This window comes from Pleurodeles waltl, chromosome 11 (genome assembly GCF_031143425.1).
Source record: "Pleurodeles waltl isolate 20211129_DDA chromosome 11, aPleWal1.hap1.20221129, whole genome shotgun sequence".
Classification (NCBI taxonomy): Eukaryota; Metazoa; Chordata; class Amphibia; order Caudata; family Salamandridae; genus Pleurodeles; species Pleurodeles waltl.
The window spans coordinates 18,574,211-18,598,785 of record NC_090450.1 but is presented as its reverse complement, the minus strand read 5'-3'; the positions used below and the strand labels follow the sequence as shown (position 1 = coordinate 18,598,785).

Here is a 24,575-nt window from a genome sequence, read left to right as displayed (position 1 = left end):
AGTTAGAGTACCAAGGAGCCACAACATGACATCTCTGAATTTCTTGATCTATTGCTATGTCACTGATGGACCTGATAAATCAGGTTGCATTGGAAAGAGGGCCAGAACCAATTCAGAAGACAGAGATCAGGTTGGTGGCTTGTAGGTCCCCAGGTCCCTGTGCAGTTCCACTTGATGGGAGTGGTAGGACAAAGGGGAACTGTGCTTGGACTTCTTGTGCTTCTTTTCCTTCATCTTACCTAATGATCTGGATCTCAAGGAGAATCACTCATAAGATCAGCTTTGGCAAAAAGAACATGTCAAAGTCTGCGACTTTGAGTGAGATCTAGCCTTCATGACTTTTCGTTGGTGGTCTTTAACATGTAACTTAGCCTTGAAGTCCCAAATGGCCTACGGATTCTTCTTTGTGCATTTGTCGCACAACCTTGAATCCTGTGCCCTGACCCAAAAGACACACCTTGTGATAGTACATCACAACATCTGTTTGTGGTAATCCTCACAAGATTTACACCCCGCTTGTTTTTAGAATGGGCATTTCTCTTGCACACTGGAAAAGGTTTGAAAAAAAAGTCTGTCTTCCCTGACAGACTACGAGAAAAAAGGCTCCAGATCCACATCAGATGGCACAGAAAGAATGGAGATGGGAACTATGTACGTGCCCCCGTGTCATATCAAGGGTGGATCCAACAGGGAGCAGCACGATGCCACCTACTGATGCGTGAGGGAATTGGTAAGAGCATTTTCTGCATCCAGTTTGGTGCCTGGTGGCAATCACAAGGTGAGGAATGTGTGGCTAGCACTATCCATGGGAACTGCCTATTACATGAAAGGGCACATAGTGGTGTAAATTCTTAATTTCGTGAACAGATCAGAACTATTTTTCATGTGGTGAATCTTCAAACATTTTGTCAAAAACATTATTTTTCCATATGCTGTTCAGTCAGAGGCACTCTGTACATAGCACATAACCTGGCACAGAGTATGGTGCATGTGCATACGTGAGTGTATATGTTTTGACACAAAGATGGTCTAAAACATTTTATCAAGGCATGAACGCTCCCCATACTGCATCTGTGAGTCACTGGCTTTGTGGAGAAACACAATAAAAAACTCAATAACCTTTCCCATCTTTCATATGGAGAAACTCACCTGACTTTCAGAAAGACCTGCAACCTCCAGGTGCCTAGTCAAAAGCACTGTAATCAATGGAAACTCAAGGTCATGCTTCATGTGGTACAGGCCCCAGACCCTTCAATAATCTACCACTCTGATTGGACAGGAATGCAACAAGGCCTGTACATCGGAAAAGGCATGATATATGCAGGCCTTTCCCTAATGAAATCAAGCGAATTTTAAAAAGCAAGTCCACGACCAACCAAACTGATCAGCGTGACATGGGCATGGTTAAATGCCCACAGAGAGATTACAACAGGGCCAGAGCGCTTGCTTGACCCTCAAAAGGTGATCCAATTTCCTGACACTCTTGGTCTTGTCCAAGTAGATTTTTAACACTTGCTCAATATCCAGAGAATACAGTGACCTTTCTGCTGGATTGCAGGGGTTAGGAAAGTAGGGAGAGCTATATTCTATTAAATATGAAACTCAGAGGCTACCACTGGGAGAAAACTAGGATGAGTTCTCATCACAACTCTATTACTTACTCTAGGGCGGAAGTGATAGCCACCAAAAAAGCTGCTTTTCAAGTGAGATTTTGAAAATGGCCTTGGACATCTTCCAGTAATTTTGGTACCACAGCTTTAGCCAAGTCCATTAAAGTATTTACCGACCCAACAGACGTGTTGCATTGGTTGTTTTAGGGCTGTGCTATATGAAGAGAACACCTTCTCTGCTGACTGCTCCATTCTTTTTGACTATCAGCTGGGGAAGTAGCAAATGACTAAGGAGTCAACTCAGAAGACCATAAGGCCTGCACAACCAAACTTTCAGGCGTAGAATGTGAGGATCAAAAAAAGGGTCTCCTGGAGCTGGCTTGTACCTCCTTGGATTTGGTCGAGACATTGCAATGGAAGTTATCGGCTTCTGCCAGATCTCCAAGATTGTCTCAGTCAATGCATCATTAAAGAATAACAAAGGCTCCATAGAAGAAGAATGTAACCCTTCTGTCAACAAATTTGATGTAATTTCAGTTGAGGGCGAAGGCAGATCTAATATGTCATTTGCCTTGCTTATCACAGACTGATATGACATGACCTCAGGTAGCGGAATACCCTTTGGAGATAACAGTTCCCATTCGGGAAGTGTCCAGTCACTTGCTATATCCAACCCCTCAAAATCAGAGTCCAGTTCAATTATTTGTCCCTCTTCAAGATCACCTCTTTCCAAGGCATACTGCTCGCCTTCCAGAAGTCTCTGAGCCTCTCTTCTAGATCTCAGCCTTGACTTCATCATCATTGTTGCTGACATCAGTAACGGCGCTGGCAATCTGGCAAAGCAATACTTCAAAGAAAATATTGTATATCAATACTATCATTAATCGTCTTGACTTTTCTCTATTCTACCTTCTTTTCCTTTTTTTTTTTTTTTTTTGCCTATTATAATTCTCTATCTGACCATAAGAGAAATAAACAATGTGCATACCTGTTCTAGGATGGAGGGATGAAAAAAGATGGCTCACCTTTACCTGAAGAGGTTTCTGAGGACTGCTTGACCCACTGCTATCTCTCCTTGAGATTGTGATTCCAAGCAGTAGTGCCTAGTAAATGTATGACAGCTCTTCCATGTTGCTGCTCTACAAATGTCTTGCAGGGAAACCCCCGCGAACAGCGCTGCTGACGAAGAAACTGCCCTTGTAGAATGAGCATGTACCGATGAATGCAGAGGATTACCCGCTGCTTGATGGCAGAATCTAATGGCTGAGGCGATCCATCTGGATATACTCTGCTTGGAGAGTGGTTGGCCATGTCTAGGTGCACTGTATGCAACGAACAATTGATTAGAGCGTCGAAAGGACTTAGTTCTGTCCAAGTAGAATTGAACACATCTCTTAACGTCTAAGGAGTGTAATGCTCTTTCCGCCGTTAAAAAGGATGAGGAAAAAAGATTTGAACACTAAGGGCTCGTTGATGTGGAAGTCCGAAGGGACCTTCGGGATGAAATGCGGATTAGTATGCAGCAGTAGCCTGTCTTGTTTACTCTGTAAAAACGGCTCTTGTATAGAGAGGGCCTGCACCTCACTGACACGTCTGGTTGAAGTGAGAGCCACCAATAAAGCAACCTTCCAAGAAAGGAATTTTAAAGAAACACGATGAATCAGTTCAAACAGATGCTTCATCAGCTGTGCTAAAACAATATTCAGGTTCCACGAAGGAGGAGGTGGTCTGAATGGAGGAAAAATCCCTGAAAAGTCCTTAAAAAAAACATGTGATTAAACGAGAGGAATACAGTGAGGGTGAAGCCTCTGTATGCTGCTATTGCCATCAGATGTACTTTAATGGAGGAATGTGCCAGGCCTGCTTGCGCTAATTGCAATAAGTACGGCAATATTTGTTCCGGTGGTGAAGATAGTGGGTCAATCTGCCGCTGATGACACCAGACACAAAATCGTTTCCATTTGCAAGAGTAAGCCTTATTAGTGTTATCAGCTCTAGCTCTGGACAAAATGTCCCTACACTCCTGAGGGATATTCAGATGTGCGATCTCCCTTTGCCCAGGAGCCATGCTGACAATCGCATCGACTGAGGATCTGGGTGCCATACTTGTCCTTTGTTCATTGTTAGCAATTGTGGAAACGGTTTCAGTGGAATGTGATGCTTGATTGATAGAAGAAGAAGCTCCGCAAACCAGTGTTGGTGAGGCCAGTACGGAGCTATCAAAATATCAGAGTGCACGGCTCTGCCTTAATCTTTGTGAGGACTCTTGGGATCAATGGAATTGGAGGAAAGGCGCATTCCCCCAAGATCCCTTTTGGTGATGCCAGCTTGCGAAGTACTGGCATTTGGCGTTCCACTTGTTGGCAAACAGGTCTATTGTTGGCATTCCCCACTGGGAAAAGATGTAGTCCACTATTGACTGGTCCAGCTCCCACTCGTGGCAGCTCGATCTTTGTCTGCTGAGAAAGTTCGCTATCTTGTTCTCTATCCCCGGCAAATGCACAGCTGTGAGTGTGAAGCCTTGCTGTAAGGCCCAATTCCAAATTCTCTGCGCTTCTTTGGGAAGGGTGAGAGATCTCGTACCTCCTTGTTTGTTGTGGTATTGCATCTCAGTGGTGTTGTCTGTTCTCATTACTACGTGTGATCCTGATATTTTTGGGAGAAAAGCCTGCAAAGCAAGGTACACTGCTCTGATCTCTATCAGATTGATGCGCATCACTCTCAACTGTGGTGGCCACTTGCCACTTACTTGAAGATCCTGTTGGACGGCTCCCCAGCCCTCCAGAGATGCGTCCGTAATGATGGTCCACGGAGCCAGACGATGTAAAAAAAAAAAAAAAGGCTGATGGACAGATGATGCTTTTGAGACCACCATGTCAGGGCTTTGGCTATTGCTGGGGTTATGTGTATTCAATCTTCGAAGCTTCCCGAAACCTGGAGCCATTGATGGTTTAGTTGCTCCTGTAACGGACGCATTTTTAGTCTGCAGAGAGGAACCAGAGGTATGCATGAAGACATCATGCCCAACAGGGATTTGAACAGGCGGACAGAAACACAGCTTCTACTCTGTATTGATTTTGTTAGTGTCAGTAACCTTTGTTGCCTGTCTACTGTGGGACACGCCATGGTAGATTGCGTGTCCAGGTTTGCCCCTAAAAAAGGTGATACTGCGTAATACTGCGTGCTGGTAGAGGTTTGGACTTCTCCCAGTTGATGGTGAGGCCTAAGTTGGTTAGCAAGGAAACGCACCCTCTTGTTGATCTGCACGCTCCTGCGTAGGTGCTTGCTTTTATCAGCCAATCGTCTAGATATGGAAAAATTTGCTATTTCCTCCTCCTGAGGAAGGCTGCGATTGGCGCTAGACATTTGGTGAATATCCTGGGAGCAGATTTTAGGCCGAAAGGGAAGGACACGAAAATGATAATGGCTTCCGGCTATGGTGAATCTCAGGTATTGTCTGTGGGCAGGGTGGATGGGAATGTGGAAATATGCGTCTTTTAGGTCTAGTGCAGACATGAAATATTCCTGGTTCAGACGCAGGAGGACATCTTGCAGGCCGATCATGCGGAACGATTGCTTTTTTTAAGTAGATATTCAGTTCCCGTAAATCGAGGATCGGCCTCCAATCTTTCCACTTTTTGCGAAGGAGGAAGAACCTGGAATAAAAGCCTCTTCCTTGCTGTGACCGAGGCACCTTCTCTATAGCTCCTTTGAGGAGCATCTTTTTGATCTCCTTGAGTTGTTCTGGGTATCTTGAAAGAGTCCTGCGAGGAGGATTGGAGGGAGGCAGTTGGGTAAATTCTAGAGTGCTGCCCTGTTTCACTAATTGGAGGACCCACTTGTCTGATGTGATGACTTGCCATTGTTTGAGGAAGAGGGATATCCTTCCGCCTAGAAACAGAGGAGGAGAGTTGGGTGTAGCCGGCGCCTCGGATGCATCAGGCTTTACGAGCCAAGTCTTTAGCAGGGCGAGTTGAGCATCCCCTACCGCCCGATCTACCATAAGCTGCTTTCGGCGACTGCCTTTGTGGGTAATATTGACGGTACTGTTAAGAAGAGGAAGGATAGGTGGAATATCTATACTGCTGATATCCTGAAGGTTGGCCACGTCCTCTAGCTCGAAAGGAAGGCTTTCGAAATTGGAGAGTCCCTAATGACCTTGCCGTATCAGTGTCAGACTTAATAGATTGTAAAGCCTCATCGATATGTTTGCCAAATAACGCCTGGCCATCGAAAGGTAAGTCTAAAATCTTATTCTGCACCTCAGGCCGGAATGAAGTAGCCTTAAGCCAACCTTGTCTTCTAAGAACAGCTGTCCCTCCGAGCTGTCGAAATGCAGTCGTGGCTATGTCCATTGCACAATCAATTAGTTGCGCTGACGTGCGCTGACCTTCTTGCAATGTCTTGTTTGCCTCTGATTTTCCGTCCTCCGGCAACTTGTTAATATGTGGGTGAATGTCTGCCCACAGCTGTCTGTCAAACCTGGCTAACAACGCTAGTGAGTTAGCAGCTCTTACCACTAGGCTAGCCATCGAGGAAAACCTCTTTCCGATATTGTCTAGTCGTCTACCCTCTTTGTCTGGGGGTGCAGAAATCGGAGCAGACGTATTCTTGGACTTCCTCTGTGCCGCCGGAGCCACCACTGAGTCCAGGTGAGGATGACCAGTTAGACATGCCGGTGCATTGTCCGGTACCTTGTACTTCTTGTCCAAACGAGGCAGTACTGCTGTGACAGTAGCAGGATTGTGCATCACTTTTAGGCCTTCTTTCCATAAGTAGCTGACCAGCGGAATAGAGCGCACCGTAAAATCGTAGAGAAAACAGTCTGTTTGTTTTGATGGCATTGGCAAAGCGAAACGCTTAGCTGCTCTTGCTAGGAGATTGTGAAATCCTCCAATGTCATCTGGTGGGGAATCTACCTTTGATTGGGAAGGAGAAGGAGGAGCAGGATGATGTATTCATCCTACTCGGAATGAGTGTCCAGTAGCTCCCCTTCTTCATGGCTCCCCTCTGACATGTCTGTGTCCTGAGGCAAAGTCATATCCAGAGTAGCCACATTTGTGAGAGGTAAAGAAACTGGTCTTTGACGTGGAGTGGTAACCCCAGAGACGGGCGATGGAGGAGGTTGCTCCCCTTGAGAAGGAAAACGCCTGCTGTAATCAGCTAACATTGCTCTGAGGTCAGACAATAAGGAGGATGGAATGTATGCCCTCTCTTGATATTGTTGGTCTACTCCATAAAATTGAGGGTCATAAGATTCATCAAATTCATCTTCTTCTTGATACTTGACATTTAATTGTGATGGACTATGGGCTGCTCCGAATGGCCCCTTGTAGTCCGAGTCTTCATCGCCCTCTAAAAGATGCACTGGAATGAGGGAGATCACCTTACTAGGTGAGGTGTGCTTTGGTGTCAGTTTCTCATGAGTTTTCTGATGTTTTTCTCTCGTCGACGATGTCGTTGACGGTGTCGTCGACGGCGCATACATAGTCTTCATCGACGGCGTTGTTGTCAATGATGAACGCATGGAGATTTTGATGGATGACAGCCTCAACGACGAGTATACCGTCGACTACAGTAAAGCTGATACTGTCATAAGCGCCGTCGGCGATGATGAGGTGTAGACGTTCGTCGACGATGACATCGTCGATGCTGCTCTTGTCGACGGTGGGGCACTCGTTGTCGGCGATGTCGTCGTCGGAGCTGTCATCGACAGTGGAAATGTGCAAGTCATTGGCGTTGGAAAAGCACTCACCGACGGTCGTCGACTGTACCTTTTTTGTAGAAGTAGAGGAAGGTCTCTTGAAAGGCACAGATGGAGGAACAGAGGATGACTTTTTATGCCTCTCAGAACTGCTGGCATGACCTCTCTCCCCTTTTCTGGAAGAATTTTGAGGTGAAGTAGATGGGCTGTGGCCCTTGTAAGACCCTGAAGCAGTCTTTTTGTGGGCTTTTCTTGATTGTTGGGAGGGAGATCTTGTGTCTGATCTCGCCCTCTTTGATGACTTTTTAGAAATTGAAGAGTCATCACTATCAGAGTCAGAAACTAGATTCTCTCTGTATTTAAGTTTTTGCAGCCTTCTCTATCCTTAAGCGTTTTTAGAGGAAAAGGTATGACAAACCTTACAGCCCTTGGCTGAATGGTCTGGATAGAGGCAGTATATACAATCCTGATGAGGGTCTTCAGAATGTAGTCTTTTCTTGCCACAAGTTTTGCAATTTCTGAATAAACCCTTCTTCTCCTTATTAGACATGTTGAAGATGTTTTTCCAATCAGGTCAGAGAAGTTTTTCTCAGAGAAAAATATGTTGAAGCTAGTTCAAAAGGTGTGAATAAAGAGCAGAGCTCTGAGGAGACTCCCTAGAACGACGTGCGGTAGAAAATCTGAGGTGCTGGAGCTTCTCTCAGGAGGATTCTAGAGGGTAGTGTCACCTGATTGGTGGATGCTCAAGTTTGGTCCTTTTCCTAAAATGACTCTGATAGACTGTTAAATTGAAGAGGGCTAGGGCCCTTTTGTTAATATGTTTTAACACTACTTGTGTAATTTGTACCAGGGGCTCCCATCTCGACGACGGGGAATGATTCAAGCATGTGAATCTATGCAAGTTCCAATACTGGAGTAAATATGATATATTTTTCTAAACCTGTATGGTGTATTTTTGTGGTGTTTTCACAGTGTTATTGCATGATTTATTGCATAAATACTTTACACATTGCCTTCTAAGTTAGGCCTGACTGCTCAGTGCCAAGCTACCAGAGGGTGGGCACAGGATAGTTTGGATTGTGTGTGACTTACCCTGACTAGGATTCTGGTTCCTACTTAGACAAGGGTGTGTAACTCTGCCAACTAGAGACCCCATTTCTAACAGACTTGCTTCCCAAACAGACCATCAGCATGGTAAGGTAAAAGTATGAGATATATTTGCACCTCAGATTCTAAATGTTCTGGCCTTGAACCAACCTTGGCCTCTTATGACCACTGACCCTGCCAGTTGAGGGAGTCCTATTGAAGCTATATCTATAGTGCTATCTATGGTGTCTGATGCAGACATTTCGCCCCCCTGCAGAATATTTCTTTTTTTCTTTTTTGGCTCTTTCTGCCTTACAGCAGAAACGTTATGTATGTACCAATGTCTGACCACATCTGGTGGTTATAACTGCCTCGTATTGCCAGTGAATTGGCAGCCTGTACAGTAGCCCCAGATATAGTTGAGAACATCATCTTGCTGTTTAGGCGGGGTTATGAGTGACAGGTTTTTCCATGATTGTAATTCCACCTGGATATACCAATGTAGGAAAGCACCCTTTTTGGCATGGTGAGCCCCCACTTTTGTCTGGTATCTGATGTGATTTCAACTGAAACTGCATTGGGTCCCTGCTAGCCAGGGCCCGAGTATCAGAGCTCTTACCCAAAACTGCACAGTTGTTCTCTACAATTGGCACACTCTTTAGCATCCCCTTTAAGTCCCTAGCAAATGGTACCCCTGGTACCTAGGGCCTAGGGTACTAAGGAAGGTCCCTGAGGTCTGCAGCACCAATTGTGTCACCCCCAGGTACCCTCACTATACCCACACAGTGCTGCTATTGCTGACTGCGTGTGTTGGTGCAGGTAAAATAGAAAACATGACCTGCCACACACCCTTGTGTGCCAGGTCCCCTACCACTGCATGTGCCAGGTATAAGCTACCCCTCAGGCAGGGTGCATCAGGACAAATGTAAGGCATATGTTCATGACAAAATATGCCCATGCTATGTCTCTGTTGATTTTTAATTTGATTCATAATAAGTGAACAGGGAAGATACTTTAAATACATGTGCTGGACACTGGTCACTACGAGTTTCCCAGCTACATAATGGCTTTTCTGAACCCAGGGATGTCTAGTATTAAACATCTCAGATTAATAAACCCTTACTGATTCCAGTGTGGGATCCATTAAAAAATGCACACAGAGGACACCTTAGAGGTGCTGCCTGAAAACCTACCAGCTACTAGTGTGTTGACTGATTGGTCCTGAGCAGTTCAGCTACCTTAGACATGTTTTTGCCACCCCAAGGTGAGAGCCAGTGTTCTCGAGGGCCAGAGACAAAAGCCTCCACTGGGCGGAGGTGTTAGCACCTCACCCAGGCAGCATGGACATTCCTGGGCGGGAAGCTTCAAAGGCCTAGATGTCTATGTAATGTGACCCAGGTCTTTCCAGATAGAGGAGATGACCAATCCTCCTGTCCCGACCCCACTTTTTGTGGCAGAACAGGTGGGAAAATAGGAAGATTAGGAGGTGTGCCCGCTTCATGCTAGTCCCACCTCTAAGATGGATGTGCTGAAGTGGACACCACGTTTTAAATTCCTCCATCTTTGTTCAGAAGGAGTTAGGCCACTAGGGTTAGGGTTATGTCCACGTCCCAGAGGAAGTGGTCATAGAAAGGGTGTAGTCACAGTAAAGGCAGTCTACCCATTGGCTACCAACTGGCACACCCTGTAACACCCCTGAATTGAGTATTTAGGTGGTGCCCCTGAACCCTAGAACTCAGATTCTGGTGACCTAAGAAAGGAACAAAGAGACGCACCCGCAGAAGAGAAGAAGAAGTAACTGACCTGGTACCAACCGCACCGGCCTGTCTGCTCTTCTCAATGGACTCTGAACCAAAAGACACCTCGTCCTGCAGCTGAACCTCCAGAAACCTGGGAGGACTGCCTGCCTTAAAAAAAGACACAAGTCTCCCATAAGCAGTGGGCCTGCTCTCCAACCAACTCTAAAGAAAGGACTCTGCAGCCTCTGGATCAAAAAAGACCCAGTGCCTGAAATCACCACTGCATCCGCTGTCACAAACCCCAGAAGGAGTGAGACTCCAGTGCCAGCAAGGTCCCCCAGCTGTCCAGAGTTCAAGGCCATCGTGGTTTCACCCCTCCTGGACTCCCTGAAGTCACCCGCAGAGACTGCACGCAGGTTCTCTATCCTGCAGCTACTACAGTGAGAGAATGTAACACCTAAAGCAACTACTGCACCTGCCGCCACCAGCCTGAGTTGAAGTGGAACCCTGGTGTCAACTACATCTCCCAACTCCCCTGAGCTCAAATCCACTGTGGTTTCACCCCTCCTTGACTCCACAATGACGCTCAGACCATGGGACCCCTCAAACCGTGGGTACTCCAGAACAAGGAAAACTGACGCCAAAGGACATCCCTGCATCCAATGCTCCTGGGCCTTGGAGAAGAGGACCAAAGGCACACCTGCATCCCCAAGCACCCGACATTTGTGACTAACCTGTTGTTTGCCTCTGACTGCCCCCTGAGTCGGAGCCTGCAGCCTAATTCCACAGAGACCAACCCTTATTGAATTACACTGGGCACCCGACATGTACTGCATCTCTGCACCCGGCCTCCCAATACTACCCGTGGTGACCTTTTGGTGTGGTCGACCCTTGCCCAGTACTTACCTTAAGTCTATAAGATTGGTCCTGTGAGTCGTCAATAAGTGATTGTTTGCTGACTTTGTTTTTCTAACATAGGACAGCACTGAATTACTCTGAAATTGCACTGTTGATTTTGAAACTAAAAGTACTTATGCTTGAAAACTTACTTACTTTATAAAAAAAGTTCTTGGGTTAAAAGTATATATATATAAATGTTATATAAGTATATATAAGTGTTATTTTTCAAAATTGGTCTTGGATTTTATAAATTGGTCTTGGATTTATTCTTTGAATTTATAGCTCATGTATTGCCTCTGTGAGTACAACTGCTTAGCACTACCCTCTGATAAGCCCAACTGCTCGTCCACAATACCACCAAATAGAGCATTAGTCCCATATACTTTTGCCTCTGCAAACCAACAGGGGATCAACTGGACTCTCTGCATGAGGTACTTCTTTTTAGTGCACCATACAGAGTCAGCTTACTACAGTCAACAATTGGAATAGGTCTCACAGATTTTTCTATTTGAAATCATAAAGAAAAAACAAACTGATTGCTTGTTTGCAATTGGAAATTGGAAGCGTCTTGCCTCTCATTCCCAAAGAGTATGGAAACCATAAAAAATCATCTGGTGGGGGATTCACCAATTGTGGGTGTAACATGCCCCCTAGGTCTAGTACTAGAGCTACATGGGTCTGACCCATGCTTTGAAGTTGGAGGCAAAGCGAAGTGGTGAAATTCCTCCATTTATTGCCTCTCAATATATTGATGACCGTTGCAGCATGCTCATATTAGTCCTCTTAATTCTTGACATTAAGTTTTTCTGGATTATGTGTTTTGTTCTTGTTGACGATTATGTGCTTTCGTAGTCGTTTGTATTGTAATCAAGATCATCGTCAACGAGATAGACGTAGACCACTTGGCTGACGTTGACAATGTTTGTCTTCCAGAAGGTCTTAATCCTAGACGAGGCCCTCATAGAGGATGCAGTCATAGACAAGGCTGTTGACCATGGTAGACCACCATTGTAGATAAGCCAGATGAGATCATAGTTGACCATCGTAGGACATGCTGACGTAGACGGCCGCCACTGATAATGAGGCCATTATCGTAGATGAGTCCATCGTAGATGAGACCGCCTTCGTAGATGAGGCCATCATAGATGAGGGCATTCGTAGATGAAGCCCTTCGTAGATGAGGCCCTTCATAGATGAGGCAATCGTAGATGAGGCACTTCATAGATTCAACCACCGTAGAAGAAGTCATCATAGACCAGGCTGTCTTAGGTGAGGTAATAATAGTAAATTTGGTAGTGGTTGTCAAAGTTGTCATCATAATTGTTGTTAACAATGATAATGAGGTGGTTTACCATAGACACCTCATTGGCAAGTTATGAGGATCTCCCTGATCTAGTGTCAGGGTTGAGGAGCAAGTTAAGGTTCTGCCTCTGAGGCAGTTTTTTCCAATTTTGTCTCTCTGTGAGAAGTGACTATGAAGATTCAGGGTAAGTCTTTTTTATGGCTTTTCTGTGTGCCTTCTTTGGAGCCCTGGCACATCCTCTTACTTTGACCTCCCCTGTGAGGTGAAGAAACCCTCACTGTCCTCATCATAAGTGACAGATTTAAGTTTCTGTAGTCCCAATGATACCCTAATCTCCCAGAGCATGAGAGTTTTTGAGGAAAAGGTTAGACATATTTTGCAGTCCTTTACCATGTTTTCTGCTACTCTGACATATTAGTAATATAATCTTGGCTGATCCAAAAAGAAGTAATAGCTGAAAAAACTGAGCTAGCTCAGGGAGACTCCCTTCACACGACATGCAGTAGATGTTGCGACGCGGTGCGAGCCTAACATTCGTCTTGGGCAGCGGCGCACGGCACAGAGACACATCGCGCCCCCAGCCTATCATGCAGCATACGAGGCCCCAAATTGGGCATGCGGCCTCGTTTCTTCATCACACGGCACACATTCGGGCATGTTTAACCCTTCCCCACTCACCTGCTATTGTGTCCTTTTCTTCTTTTGTCGCCCTCATTTGTGCCTCCCTTTATGATTTTCCTTCTTTCCCATTATTCCCCTCTCTTCCCAGCATGCTTTAGTTCCCTACTTTCTTTGGCTCCTTGTCCATTACTTTCTATGTGTTTTTCCCTATCTAATATGGTGTCCTTGCACTTCCTGTTGGTCGCTTCCTGTTTTGGGGTATTTAAGGGCTGTGATTCTTTCCCCCCTTGCGCTGCAACACTTTCTGTTTGGATGATGTCTTCGCTCCTTCTTCCTTGTGTCAGATACTGGTTCACGTCAGTTACAGCATTTTTCCTGTTCTTTTTGATCTTGTATTTACTTTTTGACTTTTGCTCCTGTTCCAGGAAATTTCCTTTTTGGTTTTTTTTTCCCCTTATTAGGGTTTTTTTCCCTCTGGCACTAATTCTGTAGGACACGGCCTGCCCTTGGCTTTCCTATCGCCTGCAGCACCGTAGCTACCAGAAAGAGTCACCCCTACCTGGGCCAAGGCTGAACATTCAGGAACAAGAACATCGCCACTCGTTCAGCAGACTCCAGGTTAAAGCAGCGCGTAAGTCGTGACAGTAGAAAACCTCTGGGACTTAGCCTCCTTTGGGAGTGTTCTATAGGTGCTAACGTCTGATTGGTTACAGTTCAAGTTTGGTCTTTTTATAAAAAGGACATACATAGGCTAATAAACTGACTTGTGTATTCCCATAGTAGCCTATGATAGTGCTATATACACTGCTTTATTATGGTACTGTGAGACTCCCATTTCAACGACGGGGAATATTTCAAGCATGTGAATGTATGAAACATCCGATCCTGAAGAAATTGGAAAATTTTGAAAGATTTTTCTGACGATTTTTCTGACAATTTTTCGAAGAGGAGAGCTCAGTACTCTAGGATCCTAACTGTAGAAGCTGGAAAAAATGAACTGACCTGTCACCTGTGGGGCATGATAGGGTACAGAGATACTATGAGGTTCTTAAAGGTGCAGTGCCAGTTTTATGCTTACTCTTTTTCAATGGCAGCCCATTGGTCAACAATGTGTCATATTACCTTTCCTTTTTCTCTTAAATAAAGGTTACTGGAAGGCTTCCTATGGTCAGTTTTTCTTACTCTTGATATGAATTATATACTTTAAAAAGAAAAAGTAAATATAAGTGGGTCAATTTTTTACTTTTCTTTAAGACGCATGAATATATATATATATATATATATATATATATATATATATATATATACACTGAAAAAAACTAAAGGTTACAGGAAAGTTAGGCTCACATTTTAAATGTCCAAAACCATAGAAATTCACCAGTTATTGTTATAGTTACCTCAAGTAACTATAACTCGTGCCCCAAGGTAACTATAACTCGTGCCCCCGCTGTGCACAGTTTTTTTGTCAAAAAGTTTACTGCAAATGTTACATTGATATTATCAATGATGTTATCAATGATATCATGAGTGCCATAATTTATGTGGTAATTAGCAGTGCATTGCGAGGGCACAAGTTATAGTTGCCTTAGACCACAAATTATAGTTACTTGAGGATACTCAACTATAACTAGTGAATTTCTATGGTTTCATATGTTTAAAATATGGGCCTCTAGCCTTTGGTTTTTTAGGTGAATTTAAATTTTTTTAAAATTCTATTTCCTACTATAACGCCCCTGTAACCTTTGTTTTTTTCAGTGAATTGCTATGTTTTTTGTAACGTATAGTAATTTTCATTACTATACATTAATCCCACCACTGCCACACAAAGTCTTCAGCCGTGTGCAGCAGTGGTTTACAACAGGTCTGTAGCCAGGCTAGGAGGCCCACCCCCTATAAGCAGCCATCCAGGCCCGGTGCACATTCTTCACCCATGTGCAGCAAAGGCTGCCCGCAAGACCAGGCCTGCAGTCAAACCCTGCTGCCAACCCCACTAACCACCCAACCCCACGCTGTGCATGGCCCTTTGGCTGTGCATGGCAGGTGTTGGCCGCGACCTCTCTGGGTGTGATAATAGGTGTGAGAGGGAACATCTGGGGGGGAGAGCGGTTGTGAGAGTATCTGTCTGGGTGTGAGAGTGCGAACATCAGTGTTTTAGTGAGCGTGCCAGTGTGTGCGTGGGTCTGTGAGTGGGTGCATGAGGGTATCAGTGGGTCTGTGAGTGCGTGTATATGTGTCTGAGGGGTCTGTGAATGGAAGCATAGGTGTCTGAATGGGTCTATGAGTGGATGTATGAGTGTCCTACTGGGTGTCTGAGTGGGTGTATGGGTGTATAAGTGTGTATGTGAGTGGGTTCAGTAGCCTCTCAGTGGTTCTGTGAGTTGCTGGGACAGTGTGATTGTGTGTGTCACTCTATGGGTTGGACTGTGAGTGGGAATGTCAGTGTCTCAATGGGTCTGTGAGTGGGTGCATGAGTCCTGAGTGGGTTTGTGAGTGGGAGTGTCAGTGTCTGCATGGGTCTGTGATTGGGTGCATGAGTGTTTGAGTGGGTCTGTAAGTGGGTGTATGAGTGTCTGAGTGGGTCTGAGAACATGAGGGTCTGAGTGGGTGTGTGAGTGAGTTGGTCTGTGAATGGGTGTGACAGTGTTTATCACAGTATATGTTTGAATATATATATTTTTTCTTTCGTCTGCAGGGTTCACAACTTCATTGTGACGTTACATGGGGGTGCAGTGCTGAGCGCCGTGACTGAGTTGCGGATTGTCGATGGTCACACAAAAGGGAGGTTTTAACCTTTGTAAACACATTGGCCCTAATTATGACTCTGGCGAACGGCTGTATTTTGGAGAAGAGTACTGCCAACAGGCTGGCGGTACTCTTCCCCAAAATATGACATTGGCGGTTTGGCTCAAGCCAAACCACCAATGTACCACTCCGTCCGCCAGGGCAGTAACTTCCGCCGGACTGGAGACTTCAGTCTCCAGCCAGCCGGCCGTCACTGTCCCCCCCGCAAGATTATGACCCCGCCTACCGCCATGGTTTTCGGGGCTTCCTTACCGCCATGAAAACCATGGTGGTAGGCACTATCAGTGATAGGAAATCCCTTCCCTGACACTGATAGGGGTCTTCCCCTCCCCCTCCTCAGTGTCCTTCCCCACCCTCCCACTCCAGACCCCCCCACAACATACATGCGCAGTCACACATCATACCCATGCATACACACACTCATACCCACATTCACCCACACATGCATACATCCATTCACACAACACATCCACACACACTTACATACATACACGCACCCACGCATTCACACAACATACATGCACACTCACAACCATGCATGCACACACGCATTCCACATGCCACACACCAGCATGCATGCACACACAAACATACACCCACACCCCCACACACACAACAACCCCCTCCCCTGTGGGAGCACCCGACTTACCTTTTGTGAGGGGGTCCTCCGGCAGGAGATGGGATGGGGCACTGCTGGCAGCAGCAGCGTCTCCCAGAAGAACACCACCAGGCCGTATCAAGTGTCATAATAGCGCCACCTTACCGCCGTCCGCCACCATGACCGCAGCCGGAATTCCACCAGCCTTCTGGCGGAATTCCGGCTATGGTCATAATATGGCGGATGGTAGGTGGCCGAGGTGACGGTGTTTTGGCAGCCGTCGCCACTGCAGTAGGAGGTCAATACCGCCAATGGTATAATGAGGGCCACAATTCCTCCCTCACAAATACATACATTGTCCTCATGGGTCAGAGTACCTTTACCCTGACCCCTTCTATCCTTTTCTCAAAGAAAATCCATCCCCCAGAAACAATGCCGGTGGATAAAATGGCGGCTGAAGCTTTCTAAAAAGCTTGTAGCCAGCCAATCACACTGCTCTGTGTGGCTCGTGGGTTTGCGGCGCTCCGTGTCCCAGATGCAACAGATTCGTGTTCCGATATATAAAAAAAATGTCTCCTTAATTTCTCAAAAACTACTGAATGGATTTACACCAAAACAAAAAAGGATTTCCTTCTGGACCATAACCAACCTTTCTGCCAAATATGGGTCTAATTCTGTCAAGTAGCTTCTGCACTATTGCTGTTCAAAATCTCTATGGACAAATGAATGGGGAAAAAGCATTTTGGCACTCCCCCTTTTTCTCTGCCCCGTGGATGGATCAACCCTGAAACTTTCCAGCTTGTCAAATTTTTTGGGAAAGTTTTGTGGAAATTTGTCAAGCGGCGCCAAAGATATAGGCAACACTTTTGATATAGAAACTAGTTCCTAACTATAACTACCTAGTGGCAGTCTATGTCTATAAATCTACATATATATATATATATAAATATATATATATATATATCTATATTGCTCCAGGGTCCTTGCACGTGGTGGGATTATTCATTGCTTATGAATATTGATGAGGATCCCCTGGAAGATAAATAACTGTGCCCAGAACAGAGCACTGCTTGGCCAAAGGCAGAAGAAATAGTAAAAGTTGAGAAAGGGGTGCACAGAGAGGGTTGATGTTCTTGGATACACACCATGCCACAAATCTGTCTCAAGACGTCTTGGTAGAGGGATGCCTGCTTGCCAGAATATCATCACATACTTCATGAAGGAGGTTGAAAGCAGTCAACTGTCACCAGTCAACCTCCCCTGTTACTACGACAGAAGATCCTCCTGAAGAGGCAGCTTCACCAGAGGACAGATGCTCATGCTTAATAGCCCGGGATACCAGACTCTCCATGCCACACGAATTACTAGGGCCAAGTTGTTCCTGATCCTCCTGTGAAGAAATTGCTCTGCCTAGCGAATCAGTCTTGTCCGAACCACAAAGAATCGCAAACTTTGTTGCATCCCTCCTGTTGGGCATAGCCTTCGGGAGTATGGACCAAGAGGCATGCGGTGTTCACTGACATCTCAGCTGATGGAAGAGAACATTCCCTTTCCAAAGGTATCCTGCATCTTTTATTCCCTAGTCATGAAGTGGAAGGGATCATGTCTGGGTTGATTCTGGAAGTGAAGGCCAGGGCCTGTGGTACTGGGTGAGAAAAGTGGGGTCCCCTGAATGGGGGAGGTTGCGGAGGGCTATCATCCTGTGCACAGGAACTCCAGTGCAGGGCTTGGACCAGGCCCTGGGGAAGATGTCAGTGAGGGCTTCATTAAAGGGGAGCGAGGGTTCAGAGGGGGCAGTCCATGGCTGATGCACCTCTGTCAAGATGCTAGTCTTGACTGCCTTTGAGGGCATCTGAAGGTCCAGGACCTCAGCTGCCCTGCACAACACTATAACAAAAAAAGGCATCCTCACCTGTTGCTACAGTAGGAGAGGAGGCCAGGCCAGGGTCAGGTGAGGTGTTTAACCCACTGGCATCTGCCAGATCCTCATCCGATGGGTTCTCAGTGGTGAACTTCGTCTGGGTTGCCATAACCCTCCCAAGTGTCCCCTGTACCAGGCCTGTCAAAGACAAATGACTCTGGCACTGACCTGGAAGGTATGGCTCCAGACTGCACCGGGACCAGTGTCACGCCGAGTTGAGGTCAATGGGGATGGCATCATCAAGGGGCGTCGACTGTGCCAGGGGCATCAGTACAGGAGCAGGTTCCAGAGAAGGTGTCGGTCTTGCTAGCAGCTCTGCTTTAGGTCTAGCACAGGATCCAATCCAGTTGGGATCCCTCTCAAATCTGTGGTGCCCAAAGAGGCTTCAGAGGGTTGGACCATCCAAAAATGTGGTGCATGGCCTCAACAAATTATATACGTTGGGCGGGTGTTGCTTCAGGAAAATTGGGTAAGCCAAGAGACTACCTTGGTTGGAGCTCAGAAGAGGCCAGGGCCTTGAGTGCAAACACTCCTTCACCCCGAGGATTTGGACAGATGCAAAGAAGTACAAGACCTCTTTGACTTCTTAGATTTCTTCTTTTTTATGAGACTTACCCGACAACAACTTTGACCTGGGATGATGACAACTGGGTGTGGTTCTGCAAGTTGTCCCTGGGATTTTACATGTGACTGTGAGCTTGATAGTTGTGGGTTTGTCTGATGTTGGGTGGCAAGGAGCTTGAGGGAGTGCTTCTTCAGCACCTTTGGGTGCATGGTGCAGCCATCATTGCAGGTCTTCCAGTCATGCCCTTTCTCAAGACAGACCAGGTGGGGGCCTGACACAGGCATCTACCTTTGACAGATGCCACCTGGTTTCCTGTGAGCATCCAGTCACACCAAGGAAGAAGTATTGCTAAAAAGAAAGTGGTCCAGACCATTTGAAAAAAGGCAGTCAAGCAGTGACTGAGGTATAGCTCTTCACATAATTGTGCTATCTGGTGTGGAAAAAACCGAAGTCAGCGAGCCAAGGTGGTGCCTATATAGGTACCGCGTACTTCACTCCCAGCACAGTCAACACTGACATGGACCAAAACACCAACTACTGGAGTACCAAGAGTACTGCTAGAAAATGTCCAGATCCAGCCTGACCTGGGAATTATTCTATAGTAAGGAATCTGTGGCTAGAATTCTCTATCAGTTATTTTTCGCTGTGTGTGTGCTGTTAAAAAGGACTGGTTGGTAGACATTGTGAATATTTAGTCAAACACATAAAATGTATTCAGTCCATAATTAATGCCTCCCCCCAAAAAAACAACTCAAACAGCAGGTAGCAAAATTAAGTAGAAACACTAATTTCGTTGTTAATATTGAAACTGTTACAATATTAAAAATGTGAAAGCACAGCAAACAAAATAAAAACATGCATTGTTTCTCTTAGTTTGCTTGTATGGAAATTAACTAACCTCTAATTCAAAACGCCTTTAACCTTACTTACCAAAAAGTGTTTTACTGTAGTGTCTATCGTAGTAATCACTCTGAAGGTAACTACAGTGAACAGAAAAAAAGGCCTAAGTTAAAATCTTCAATGAAGGCAGGCAGAGAAGACATATATAGTCAGAATTCATGTAACAATTTTTCATGCTATTTCTTCTGCTTATTTTCACCGTCCTCCTTATTAAAGTTTTATTCTCTCTTTGTGATTAGTCTTTCCTGTTTCTTTTTCTTTTTTGCAATAGCCTTACTTTATATAACACTCTCTCCCTTTCCTTTCCCTGTTTTCAACACTGTCTCATTTGCTCATGCTCCTATCCTACTTATTACACTCCTTTTAATTATTTTATGCTGTAATTACTTCTTCAGCTATCCCCTGCTTCCTATTCTACTCTTACTTTAGCACTTACTTTGTTTTTCTCTGTATTCCTATTAACAATTTACTTACCTTCAATAATGCTTTTCAGGTGGATACAGCACCTACCTGCATATTCCTCACCTTTTGAATATCCCTAATGCGCCAGCATTCCAAGAAAACTTTCCTTCACAGCTCTCCCACGTCGACAAAGACGTTACAATGCCCATGACTCTGCATGCGGCTCCGCATGACATCAATTGGAACCATAAAAGGCCCTCGTTGGCGTGCTGACATCAGCCTCTACCCATTTTTTTGTGCATTCAAGCCAAACGAGTGAAATCAACATCATGAATGCAATAACATATTCTAAAGCACAAACACACACACACACACACAAGAATATGTGTATGAAATGTAAAATACCTTCAGAATAAACAAATAAAACTCTTTTTGGTATACACAGACAAAAAACGAGGAGGTGGGTGGGTCGTTAAGGAGTCTGCAGGTAGATACTGAATCCACCAGAATAAAGGTACTGCATGTAAGTAACTTATACTTCTGATGGATACATCCCCATTCCTCACCTTTTGAATAGAGACCCCAGCAGTCCTACATTCGGACAAAGGTATATGTCTGCCTATACCAAACAATCTTGCAACTGAGAGCGAGCAAAGTGACTGTCCTTCCACACTTTGGTCTAGACAACAGTGCTTTGCAAAAGTGTGATGGGAGACCAAAGCTGCCAGTTTACTCACTTCAGCTACAGGGACACCTATAGCTAAAGCAGAAGTAGAAGACTTAGCTCTAGGTGAAATGAGCTATAATACCTTCTGAATCTTCCATATGAGCACTGGCATAGCAAATTTTGATTCAAAGGATGATTTATCATGCTAATGTTCTCTTATACAATGCATTTCCTTTTATCATGCCAACATAGTCAAATGACATCTGATTATCCAGCCAGAGTTCTTTCTATATAGAAGCTAACAGCCCTTTTGGGGTCAAAATTGACGAAGCTTCTCCTCCTCTTTAGATGGATGTGGAATAGGATAGAAAGTAGGAAAGGTGACAGAATGGCCCAAGTGGAAGGGAGTAATCATCTTTGGCAGGAAAGCAGTCCTGGTTCTTAACACCAACTTATCAGCCTAGAAAGTCGTAAAGGGAGGCTGCCTCTGCAGCCACTGCACCAGGTCACTGTGAGTCACCCCTATGGCAGGCCTTCCTAGCCCAAAGGGCAGGGGGCAGGTACTTGTGTGTGAAGGCATCCCTGCATGAGCAGAGGTGCCCCTTCAAACTCCAGCTCCATTACTCTGGATTATGCAAATGCGGGGAAGCCATTTTACCTGTGTACTGGACACAGGTAACTACCTATGTCCAGCTACAAAATGGCAACTCCGAACCTGGGAATGTTTGGCATCAAACATGTTGGAATGATACCCCAATCCTGTTGTCAATATTGGTTTATGATTCCATGCACTCTGGGGGCTCCTTAGAGGACCCCCCAGTATTGCCGCTACCAGTCTTTCAGGGTTTACCAGGCAGCCCGCGCTGCTGCCACTCTCCAGACAGGTTTCTGCCCTCTTGCTGCTTGACCAGCTCAAGCAGAGGAAAGCAGAACAAATGATTTCCTTTAGGAGAAGAAGGCAACACCCTCTCCCTTTCGAAACAGGAGTTACATGGCTTGGGAGGGGTAGCCTCCCCAAGCCACCATCACCCCAGGGCTGGGCTCAGAGCTTCTCCAGGTGGCCACTTGATTCTGCCATCTTGAATCCAAGGTCCCTGGGAGCATATGAGTGGCCAGGTCAGGAAGGTGATGTCACAGCCCCCTTCTGATAGGTGGTCACCCTGCTAGGTGTCCAATCCCCGTTCCTGGGCTATTTAGGGTCTCCCTCTCTGGTGGGTCCTCAGATTCAATGTGCGAGATTCCAGCAGGGGTCCTCTGCATCGTTTACTTCATCTTCCGGCCACCAGGACTTCAACTGGACCCTCCATGAACCGTCAATCTGCAACTTCAGTGATAACTCCGCTCTGCAGCATTGTTTCTCTAGCTACTTCCAGCAACTGCAACATTTCCCTGGCTGTGCATGCTCTGAGGGTGATGAGTCTTCAGCTTGCACAAGAAGCAAGAGGAAATCTCCCTGAGAGTGAGGGAGTCACTCCCCTGCATCCGCAGACACCATAATGCAATGACAACCATCAGCGTGGATCTTCTGTCCTCCGGAGCTACTTGGATCCTGCATCACAGATGGTGGTCTGGAGGGGTCCCCTCGGTTTCCTCTACCAGCTGTACTACTTGGGAGATGGTAAGCCCTTGCCTCTCCTTGCAGGGCAGTACCCCTGTGCACAGCGACTCTTGCAGCTACTAAGGCTTGTTTGTTCCTTTTTCCAAGGGATCTTTAGGGTTGAAGACCCGGCCTCCAGCAGTCTTCCCTGCAATGCACAGTCTCCTGCCTGCTGGTCCAGCGATGTAGGACTCCTTTTCAGGTGTGCTGAGTGGGCCTCACTGCAACTCCTGTGCCTGCTGCCGGTGAGGTGACTGTGGGGGCTGCATCCGCATCTGTCAACTCTCCTCACTGCTAAAAGTCACCTTGGACTCCCCTCCTTGGGTTGAGTCCCCCTGGACCTTGCTGGTCATTGGCAGTTCTGCAACTCTTCATCTGCAACCTTTGCCTTTACCAAGGCTTGTTGGTGGTTCTCCAACACCACTGACTGTATACAACTCTTCTTCCGTCGTGGGACATTGTCTGCATCACTTCTGAAACTCTTTTATCTGCTCCAGTGCTGCACAGCTGACTCCTTGTCTCCACTGTCAACCTGGCCCTGCATCTCCAGAAGGGTGGGTAGTGGCTCCTGCCCCAACCAGGCACTCCAACTCGAACTAGACATGGTCCCCTTCTTTGCAGGTCCTCTTCTGTCAGGATCCACCTTTGGTTTCTTCCAGTCTTGCTTGGGCCTTGCACAGTCCTTTTCCAAAGCTTACCTGTGGGTTTGGGGAAAAAACAGGTAACTTACCTCTCCTGGTCACTGGTGGCACCCTGGTACTTACCAGTTAGGGTTCCTAGTTCCTCCAGGTTCCCTCTACAGATTCCACTTCCTTGGGTTGGGGAATCGCCTTTCACATTCCACTTATTTAGTATATGGTTGGTCTCCCCCTAAGGTCTTTATTATTTTCTATTGTGTTACTGTTTGCTATTGCTATTTCTACGCTAATCCCTCACTTCTAATGAGCATATAATAGTGTGTTAACTCGCCTCCTAGTGGAGTATTGCTTATACAGTGTCTTAGTAATTTAGTAATAAAGTACCTTTATTTTTTAACACAGTGTGGTTCTTTCATGTGTATAAGTGCTGAGTGACTGAGGTGGTATTGTATAAGCTTTGCATGTATCCTACATAAGTCTTGGCTGCTTCCCTCTAGAGAGCCCTGGCTTCCTAGACACTGTCACCACACACCGGGCCAGCTTCCTACACCCACCATGCTGTTTTCTCTTCCAAAACTTGACGACCAATGTTTCATTGATATTTTTAATGATGTTCAAAAGTTGTCATGAGTGCTGTAATATCTGGGGTAATTAGCAGTGCATGGTGAAGGCGCAAGTTATAGTTCCCTTAGGGCGCAAGTTATAGTTACTTAAAATCACTATAACTATGACTGCTGAATTTCTATGGTTTGCTATGAGTAAATTCAGAACATACCTATGACAGCCCTGTAACCTTTGTGTTTTTTCAATTCATTTCTGTTTTTTAAATTCTATTCCCTAACTATAAAGTCCCTGTAACCTTTGTTTTTTTCAGAGAATTTCTTTTTTTTTTTTTAAACATAAAGGTATTTTAATAATGATATGTTAATCCAACCATTGCCGCACACAGCCTTAGTCTGTGCACAGAGGAGGTTGGTTGAAAGCCTGGCCTGTGACCCCTATAACCAACCTAACCCGCACCGCAGAGCAATCAACACCCTATAATCACTAAACCCTTAGTCGTCTTACCTCTTACTGCCTTTTTGCTCATTTCCTGCCTTCTGTTTGTCTATCTCTGCCCATCTCTTGCTTTCTTTTACTGCTTCTCTGCATGTTTTCTGCATGTTTCTTGCTCTGTGCTTTTCTGCTCATCTTTTGTCCTCTGTTTATACCTTTCTGCCCATTTCTTGTCCTCTCTTACTGCCTTTCTGCCTGTTTTCTACTCAGTTCGTGGCCTCAGTATGTGCCTTTCTGCCCGTTTCTTCCCGTGCCCGTGCCTTTCTGGTCATTTTCTGGTCATTTCTAGCCATCTGTTTCTGCCTTTCTGCTCATTTTTTAAACTCTGTTTCTGCCTCTGACCATTCTCTGCTCATTTCTTGCCCACTGTTAGTGCCTCTGTTCGTTTCTGTCCCCTGTTTATGTCTTTCTGTCCATTTCTCTCCATCTTTTAAAGCTGTTTCTGGGTGTTTTACACTCATTTCCT

The 24,575-nt window shown here is 45.7% G+C and overlaps 1 protein-coding gene across 2 annotated transcripts in view; it reads right to left on the bottom strand.

The window, feature by feature from the left end:
* Nucleotides 1–24,575, bottom strand: part of LOC138265247 (fibrillin-2-like) — a 514,969-nt gene that overhangs the window by 46,893 nt on the left and 443,501 nt on the right. For both annotated transcript variants that reach the window (XM_069212836.1, XM_069212838.1), the window contains one exon: nucleotides 19,780–19,829. In XM_069212836.1, the coding sequence (XP_069068937.1) occupies nucleotides 19,780–19,829 (50 nt within the window). The remainder of the gene's footprint in view (nucleotides 1–19,779; nucleotides 19,830–24,575) is intronic.